Here is a 9,149-nt window from a genome sequence, read left to right as displayed (position 1 = left end):
CTGCACCTCTGCGTTCGCCCGCGGCTCCAGAAAAGATCCCCTCCGCCTCCGACCCCGAGGCAACAAGGCAGCTCGCATTTCGCCGCTCACCGAGCCCTCGAGGCGCGCTATCCATGGCCACCTACTGCCCATCCGGCGCCTCCGCGCTCCTGCTCTCCGCCCCGCGAACCCGCGCCGCCGTAATTTCCAGCGCCTGGCACAGAAACCCTCGATTGCTCAAGGCAGAGCTGAGCCGCGCCGTGCTGATGCGTTTTCTCTAGTTTCCGCAGAGGTTTCCCGGTCCGGCTTCCGGGAGGAGCTCTCCCTGTGCAGCTGCTCGGCGGCAGAGGAGGGGGAGGGGAGCGGTGGGTGCCGTGCGAGCATGCTTCAATCCTTTCGGGGACGAACGCATCCTCCGGGAGGCCTTGAAGGTAAATTCTGTGTGAAGCTGGGCTGGTATTGGGGTAGTGGAGTTGGTTCATCGGTTTGGCGTTTGTGTACAGTTGAGCATACGGTTCCTTGATGCGCGTGTTTGCTCTATTAGATTGTTAACTGGCCATTAGATTTAGATCCATCACTTATGCTTAGGTAATCTCTCGTAGTTGCAGATTTGTAGAATTTCGAGTCATCAAAGAGTTCCTTTCCTGGCATCTGTATAGAGAAGAGATAGTTTATCACAATTGCTTAGTTCTCTTATCCAGACAATAATTCGCTACTTCGATGTTCATTCAGTGAAGGAGCACAAAAGAATTGACACATAGGGTTTACTCTTAACTGCAGTTGTTATTATCTTCTGGGTGAAGGGGATAAAAAAAGTAACAACTTCCACTTATATGTGTGCATGATTCTCTTTCTGTAGTAAATGTGTGCTTCCTAAAGTTCTTGCTTGCTGCCATAGAATCTCCCAACTTCATAAAATTTGGGGGTAGAAAGTTTTGGAGAAAGTGCAAACAAAAGGTAGAAAATTAAGGATGACTAGTTAGAATTTCAGGGGCCATCACATTGACTATAATCTCTCGAATTTACAGTTTGTTGTTTGTTCAAGCAATAACATATGTTGATGTTTTGCATGCCTCGTGCGTAGGAGCCAGTTGCATTCATGGGTGGCGTGTTTGCTGGTCTCTTAAGGCTTGACCTGAATGAGGATCCTCTTAAGGAGTGGGTTACTCGAACGGTAGAGGCTTCTGGAATAGCTGAGGAGAACAGCACCGAGGAATCAAATGAGGGAGCTCAAAATGATGGACCCCAGCAAATTGAGATTGAGTGAGGTGCATTAGTTGCCTTTTGCCCTCCTTTACAGCCTTACTTGTAACTTATCCTGAATATTTGTAATATCTAAGCAATAAAATGCTTGCCCATATTTTTGTGTTTATAGTACAGCTCTAAGTCAAAATATTAGCACATTGTCATTATTTGCAAACTGTGCCTCTTCTTAGTGGGTATAACACTAATACTACATCTTATTAGTTCCCTTCGTATTTTGGGTCAAACTTTGACCATATATTTAACTAGCAAAATGCAAGTTATATACCACAAAAACAGTATCGTTGGAAACATCTTTAGAATACAAATCCAACAACAAGTTTTTCATGGCATACAACTATATTTTGCTAATCAAATATATGGTCAAAATTCGACACAAAGTGTGATGGGCACCAATAAACCCGGAGGGAGGAAGTAAGAAATTACTGTGGGCAGAACAAATTGAGATGATTGAAACGGAAAAAGGAAACATTCACCCATAGAGATGCATACTTCTATTTGTGAGTTGTGGTAAAATGTTGCAGTTCTAAGAAATGCAGCTTTTGGCCTTCTGCTGAGACTTCATTATCCCCTTTTTAAGCCGTATCCCTTTTGAGTTACTTTTGGAATATTTTCACTTATGGGGTTGAAGCAGTTGTATATGTTGGCAATTAAGCAAGATAGCCAGAGAGTGAATTTCTCGGCCATTCTCTGTCTTCTTTTTGGTAGTTTACTTAACTTAGCTTATTTTCAATGCTTTTGCATCCTTTCTTCTCTTTGTGTTTGCATCGTCTTTTTTTTTTCGGTTTCATTGTAGTTGGACTTTGCGCCTTCTCGGCATTCTTCTTGTAATGAAACATGACACATGCTTGGTGGCGTGCTCGCGAAAATTTTAGCAAGATAGCCATATGAACATGGGATGTCTTGTTTCTTCAGTACGTGTAGTAATTCTGGCCCTGCTTTCATGCTATTTTTCGAACTGTTGTCATTTTCAGACCCACAAAATGAATAATGTTTTTTCAGCAAAAAGAGAGGACAGAACCCATCACAGCGATTGATGGATAACTGGATGATCAAACATAGCCATGGCCTTTCAGTTAGTAGGCACTTTCCTGTTCAATTTTGCGCGCATTGAAGATATTATGATCTAGTTTTGGAAGTCTCAAAAATGCATTTATTTGCACTGGAGCTTGACTACCAAAACAGTGTGTCTTTCATCACCTTGTGCTGTCCTTCATGATCTTCGTCTAATGTGAGCTTGACTATTAAAAAATAGTGTGTTTCTCATCATCTTGTGATGTCTTTCATGGTCTATGTCTAATGTGACAGAAGTATATTCTTGGCCCATGCATCATGTGGCTTCGAGTAAAGTGTTAGGTTGAGTCTAACCATGGAAAAAGGCTCTCTTGCATCTTTTGCTTCCCCACCTAGTCTCTATTCTAGATTGAACGTCTTCGGATGCATCAGTTTATTATGCTTATGCCTAATCTTAATACTGGCTAGTTACTTCAATTACCTTACCCCTGACATGCGATAAGTATTCTGTATTAGGTTTGACATGGATATTATGTAATGTTTTATCACTTTAGACTTTAAGACATAAGTAGTACACTAGTTCAGAGTTAAAATTATTGCATTGTGCATGACAGGTTGACAGCCATGACTTACTAGAAATAGTAGTTATTGCATGGATTCATGACATGTATGTTTTGAAGAATCGTTTCTAGGGGGGTTAAGAACTGCATATGGAAATGTAGTAGTCTGCCATATTAATACCCTTTACAAAGGGGAATTTTTAGCCCACCAAACTGCTTTTCAGGAGCATTACTGTTGGACATTGTTTTTCTGTGCACTCAAGAAAGTAAGATTTGTAGTTCATTTCTGATTTTTGAAGTTGGCCTGAGATAAAGGTCTTGAGACTCGATACGTCATTCTTAGTTTGAATGTAGTTTCTGGACATTGGTTGACCAATGGTTTCTTAGCCAGATTCTTGCTGAAATAATCTATGTTTTCAAAATATGTTGCATGTGTGTTGTGCTATTCTAAAATAAGTATGTGGACATTCGTTGATCGACTATTTTGTTTTTTGCAAGGAAGAACGTGTGTTTTATTTTAATGATAGTAAATTTTTACTAGGTTGCTGTGGGCATATATACTCTTGGTTTAATCTAGGATGGCGCTATTTATATAAATTACTTCTATGCTTCACACAGATTTCTCCAATGATCAGTAGTTTTCTGTTTAACCTTTCAAAATAATATGCTTAAACATGTGAAGCCTTACCTGAGGTGGTCTGTTTTCCTTAAGTGTCATGGAATATTGTTACCTGGAGAAAGCTGTGGACACTGCCATTTTGCTAGGTCAATGAACAATGAAGTCTTGCCACCAATATTTTCAAACTGGGAGAAGCATAGGCTTGCGTGTCTTGACATGACAGTGCAGACGATGGTGTTATTTCACAAGCCTTAACAATTCATGTTCCTTCAGCACTGTACCTTTATCAAGATTGTCTTCAGCACTGTACCTGTTTTCACTGTTCGATTCCAGTTTCCTCGGTTGGTTCGGTTACTAAGTTTATCCAGACAATCATGCTGTCGTCACGTTGCCCTAACACTAATAATGTTAATGCACCAAGTATTGGAGATTTCTGGATTTGGGAGCTGACCTTGTCGATTTCTTGGGCCTTAAAAAGAAGTTCACCCATTACGAAGACCTGTCCAAAACGATTATCTCTGCTTCCTATCTTTTATGAGCAACGAATGTGTCGTTCCATATAAGGTTCTGCCTTTCATGTTCTTAGTATTGGGTTTATCTCCTTTCTCCTTTTTTTTTATTGTGTGCATATGTGGACTGGAAAGTAGGCCATCATATTTGCCTCCATAACATGCTGTTTGGCTTTTCTCGTCAGTGGTCTTGTCACTTGTACAGGAGCGAGCACTCCTGTATCTACATCATTATAAGCATTGACTAATACTAATCAGCTCTGGTACGGTGGCGGTTGTTCTGTGTCTGCTGGGAGATCTGTGACCTCTAACCAAATGCCCAATGCCTTGCCAACTGACAGTTTACACGATGCCTTAGGCCGGTTGCTGTTAATAATGCATAAATGACCCACGTGTATCTCTCTGACGAATTGTCCGTTTAATTAGAGCCAGTAGACTTCCCTTTCCAATTGGAGGCCTCTGTTTCAAGCCCAAACTTTTCTTAGTTCGACTTCGACGTAGTCGGATCCCGGTTTTTTGAGTGTTTCTGGTTGATAATTCGGTTTAGCTGTGCAGGTTGTTGGGCGGTGCTTTCCAACTAATAATCGAATGATGGACAAGGATCTAGCTGCACTGGCCTGAAGGGCATCCTTCGCTTGTAAGTTTCCGGCTGCAACTTGCTTGCGAGCTGTGTTATTATGGTTGTGGAATGGTTGGCATTCCAGTGCCAGTAGCTGTTATCGTCGCTGTTTTGACCAATGACGTGAACACAAGTGATAAGTCATTGCAACTGCTATCTGCCTGACGATGACTTCATTTCCTCCCTAGTTTGTTATGCTTCTTGTTGGACAAGGATCGCCTTTGAATGCCGACCGAGAAACGCTGTGAATTCTCATCCAGAAATTTTCCTCGAAATAGGTATATGAATTTGAACTTCAGTTGGTACTGGTAGCAGTAATCAATTAGGAGATAAGAGTACCAGTTGTGAATTCTCATCCAGAAACCTTGTCGATTTCTTGGGCCTTAAAAAGAAGTTCACCAATTTCTTGGTACTGGTACTGAAGTGTTGCAGATATGAGTATTATTATGCCTTACATGTAGCATGAAGCACAGCACACACATCATTTTCATTGGTCACCGCAAATTTGGTTTTAATTACATGGTTCTCGTTTGCAAAGTTTTCCCTCCTGAGGAAGAGTTTCCTTCTAGAGTTGGACTCTTCATCATGTACCAACATTTTATATATTTGAATTGCAATTATGCTTCTTCCCCCGGTGCTCGTATGTGTGAACTTGACTTGCTACAGTGAAGGAGGAACTCTTCGACACCAAGCATGGCTGAAAGCTCTTCGACACCGGGGGTCATGGGATACAGTTCAATGTCGTCCTAATAAATGACAATGTTGTGATCTTTTAAATCAGTCAATCAATCAAGCGATCAAATATTTTCTTTTATCATCTTCATAGTTTAGTTCTCCAGTTCTCCTCGAGCTTAAGAGACCATAATACCACAGACACCTGGCTCGGGATAGAAACAGTTCCTTGCAATCAAACTACGCAGACATAATCAGGGCGGCATCATGAGAAGCCACTGTCAGTACACCTGTCTTTTGGTAGTACTGTGGAAGAAGAGCTACTGCTCATGCAATGCAAGTGACCTGACCATTATCGTGCCATTTTCGTGCCCAAGTGAAGCACCATTAAGCATTCATCCCCGATATTTTGCTAGGAAGGATGCCATCTGAAACCCACAAATCATGGCACCCCCATGGCTGTTTCGTCCACGGCTCCTCACACGCAGTGTCACGCTTCACGCCCCACCCCGTACGTTCATCGCCATGTTGACACGCATTTGATGTTCACAGTAGTTAGGTAGCCCATGCAGATGGCTCCCGTTTCCATGCCATGCCCCATGCATTACCGATGACTTGACTTCCTATATAAGAGAACAGTGTTACCATGACCTCAACTGCACCGGTAAGTAACAAGTGGCGAGTGGTACTGTAACATCACATCACAGGGTGACGGTGTTCGGCCGAGCTGGTCGATCGACACGGCGGCCAGCATGAAGGCGTCCTGCTTCCTGGTGGTGCTTCTGCTCGCCGTGGCCACGGGGAGCAGGCTCTCGCTCGCCGCCCGCGAGGGCAGCACCCTGGGCGAGCTCATCGCCAAGGCCGGCAGCTTCCTCACGTCGGCGGGCCGCGCGGGGGCGGACGGCTGGCGCTCCGCCGCGGCCGCGGAGGTGGACGCCTCGGCGAAGAAGGGGCACGGCCATCCGGCGGGGGCGAAGAAGCGGCTGAAGAAGTCTTCCGTGAACTGCATCCCCGCCGACATGTGCCGGAGGAAGAAGGTGCTGTGCGGCAAGCGGTGCTACAAGACGTCGCACGCCGCCGCCGCCGCCGGCCTCAGCCACGTCCCCCCCACCCGGTGCGTCGTCAGGTGCAAGAAGTGCGTGCCCACCTGCTAGACCGTTCGTTGCTGTTCCTTCCCTTCCCTCTTCTGGGTTCCGTGTCGTGTCGTGTCGTCGTGGTCGATCCATGCATGTTAGCTACAGTACATTTGCTTTCCCTTCCATAGGGTTCATGCACCGGTTGAATAAGCAGGCAAGCTTCCCGCCATCATGGTCGCATGCAGTGTAGGTAGTGGATGGGTTCTACGTACTCTAAAAGAAATGTACCACGGTTGTGTGCCAAGTTTGAACGTGATCTCGTCTCATCTCATCTTCTCCCCTGTCGATGAATAGTTTCCCGCACGTGACAATGCCGACTGTACGTAGCGGAGAAACGAAACCGTCGAGCACTGCACTGCGATCGTTGTGTGCAGCTTTCCGAGACGCAAAAGTCATGTGGTCATGCGGTTGTAGGGCATGGCGACTCCCGCGTCATGACGGCTGTGGGGATGAGGGAGACCTCAACCTGAACGAACCAACTGTTCTTCTAGTGTACTACACGGATTATCGTCACGTGTTGTGGATGGATGGATGGATGGTGGTGCCACTAGCACTCCTTTCCAGTTCGATCCGTTGCTGTTCTGGCACCGTTTTCCTCGCTGGATGCCACTGTGCGCCAGCAACTCGCACGGTTCATGCATGCACATAAGATGAAAACCCTCGTGGCTCCAAGACAAAGCCCCTTTTGCTGTTACTACCGTCGTTGTACCACAATGACTGTACGTACCTGTGTTTCCCGTCAAAAAAATAGAATTGTATACGTATCTGTTTGCAGTTGAGGGTTTGGGCTTTGAATGCCGTTCGTTTTCCAAGTGGCACGCAGGCCGCAGACAGCCTGAATCGGTGGATATAACACTCCGTGCCATGAAACTTTCCTCTTTCGTCGCTGCTCGATCAAATCCTTCATGTGAACGTCTCTCGCCCTGAACCTGAAGTCTGCACCGTGGACATCAGAAATGTCGTTCATGCATCCTACTAGTAGTAGTACCACTGTAGTACTAGCTAGCTAGCTAGCTATCGTGCATTTACTCGGCGACCCGTGCGGCCTCCGTGATGTCCACTCGAACTAACCATTTCACGAATATGGCTGATATGCTCTCGCTCGATGGGAACATACAGGAGTACTAGGCTAGTAGTACGATGTGTTGCACGCTGGAATGCAAGTCGGTGAGCTCTACCGAACGCTATAGATGGTTCGCGCGGGGCCTCGGTGCTACGTTCCCCGGCCGTCAGTAATAAGTAATAACTGTTAGCAGCAGAGCATAGATTGACAGAGGGCTATCGTGGTTTCCTCTTCGTGCTGAAGGCACTGTGTGGTTATTCAGTCAAATCATACGGCTGGGTGCTGGGTGCTGGGTTACTAGTAGTTATGGTGGTCAAGTGGCCAGGAGACTGGCGCGGAGACAGACAGGAGCCCACAGCCACAGAAGAGAAGCACAGTGCCCCCGCCGCTCGTGTTAGGCATCACCGTCAGCGTTGCCGTCGCGCGGTTGTCCATCGGGATACCACACCACACCAGGGTCGGAGATGATGGTGCATCATGGTCACCATGGGTGCGTGCAGTTGGGGCGCGCGGTTGGAGCTGCACCGGGGCGGACCTCATTACGGCCAGAATGGACGTCCAACTGCACCGGGGCAACAACACTCCACGGTGGTGTATCCATCCATCCATCCATCCATCGTGCCTGCCCGCGAGCTAGGTTCGATACGGTGCATGTATGTATGTATACAGGCCCCGTGGACGGCCGGCCGTACGCACGAGGCTTCCTTAGGTCAAACTTGGACGCTAGCCCGATCGTCTTGTTGGGAGGATGGTGGTTGAGGGCTTGAGGTCTACTCCATCAGATAGGAATACTTTCATTTATGTCCATTTTGGAGGAGAAAAACGAGGGGCGCTGAACAGAGACGAGATAGCATCGTTTTTGGAACACATGGGCTGGGTGTGGTGGCGCCGGGTGGCCACGCACGCGCGCGTTCCCTTGTCGCGAACGGCTAATCTGAAAAGAGTTTCGGCGGCAGCCACCGGCGCCGGCCGTGACGCCTCTGCATTCAAGCCGTTGGCGGAGGCGAGGCAACTTGACTACTCGCTAGCTGGAGCTAGGGGAAGAGTCAAACAACTCGACTCCATGGAAGTATCTGGTTGCCATGGATGTGTAGGAGTTGGGATCGAAGCAAACTTCTGGAGTCTAGAGAGTCAACCCCATAACCATCTCCGGCCGTTCGCTGGTGGCAGATAGGAGCACCGCCAGGAGTTTAATTCCCTAATTTGACATTTGTATCACGTACTCCTACAGCTAGCCGCTACTGTATGCCTGTGTGCCCGGCCGTGTCATGTCCTTCTCACGACTCGGAAGACAAGCGTTGACCCTGTATTATTAGTTATAGGTTACATGCAATGCAACTACAGTAGTACTCGTCCAAGAATCATGCATGCAGGTACTGAGGTACAGCAAGAAATAACGAGACTGGATACTCTTGCGTGTATCGGCATATGCTTGGGTTGTGTTGGTAAAAATGTACGTCGGGTTGGTTCGTTGCATTGCATCGATCGCCCGGCCGGATGGCTCTGGATATCCACTGGTCCACAGAAAGCAAGCTTAAAGACGGGACGATGCGAGTGAATAAAGAATCGATATAACTGAAAATAAATGGAGATAAAGGGCGTGATGGCCGGACGGAGGGGGGGCAGGCGACCATAAAGTTCCAGCACCAACGTCTACCAGTACGTCCTCCGTGAAATTGAATGCGCCCGCATCGCATCTCGTCTCCGGGCTCCGG

At 46.9% G+C, this 9,149-nt stretch overlaps 2 protein-coding genes across 4 annotated transcripts; both read left to right on the top strand.

Annotated features, from left to right (window-relative positions):
• On the top strand, window positions 1-4,818 carry LOC119355792 (UPF0426 protein At1g28150, chloroplastic-like). Of its 3 annotated transcripts, XM_037622669.1 has the most exons (4): window positions 1-179; window positions 261-410; window positions 1,064-1,247; window positions 4,500-4,818. In XM_037622669.1, the coding sequence occupies exons 1-3, from the start codon at window positions 114-116 to the stop codon at window positions 1,244-1,246; spliced, it is 399 nt and encodes a 132-aa protein (XP_037478566.1). In that variant the 5' UTR covers window positions 1-113; the 3' UTR covers window position 1,247; window positions 4,500-4,818. The 3 variants fall into 3 exon arrangements, with proteins under 3 accessions (XP_037478566.1, XP_037478567.1, XP_037478565.1); XM_037622670.1 differs by lacking the exon at window positions 4,500-4,818 and having other exon boundaries at window positions 270-410; window positions 1,064-1,399; XM_037622668.1 differs by lacking the exon at window positions 4,500-4,818 and having other exon boundaries at window positions 1,064-1,399.
• Window positions 4,819-5,251: 433 nt separating this feature from the next.
• On the top strand, window positions 5,252-6,642 carry LOC119355791. The gene has a single exon (XM_037622667.1). The coding sequence runs from the start codon at window positions 5,988-5,990 to the stop codon at window positions 6,387-6,389; it is 402 nt and encodes a 133-aa protein (XP_037478564.1). The 5' UTR covers window positions 5,252-5,987; the 3' UTR covers window positions 6,390-6,642.
• Window positions 6,643-9,149: the final 2,507 nt, after the last annotated feature.

The sequence above is a fragment of the Triticum dicoccoides genome, chromosome 2A, assembly GCF_002162155.2.
Source record: "Triticum dicoccoides isolate Atlit2015 ecotype Zavitan chromosome 2A, WEW_v2.0, whole genome shotgun sequence".
Classification (NCBI taxonomy): domain Eukaryota; kingdom Viridiplantae; phylum Streptophyta; class Magnoliopsida; order Poales; family Poaceae; genus Triticum; species Triticum dicoccoides.
Note: the sequence above shows the minus strand (reverse complement) of the source record. Positions and strands in the feature narration are given on the sequence as shown.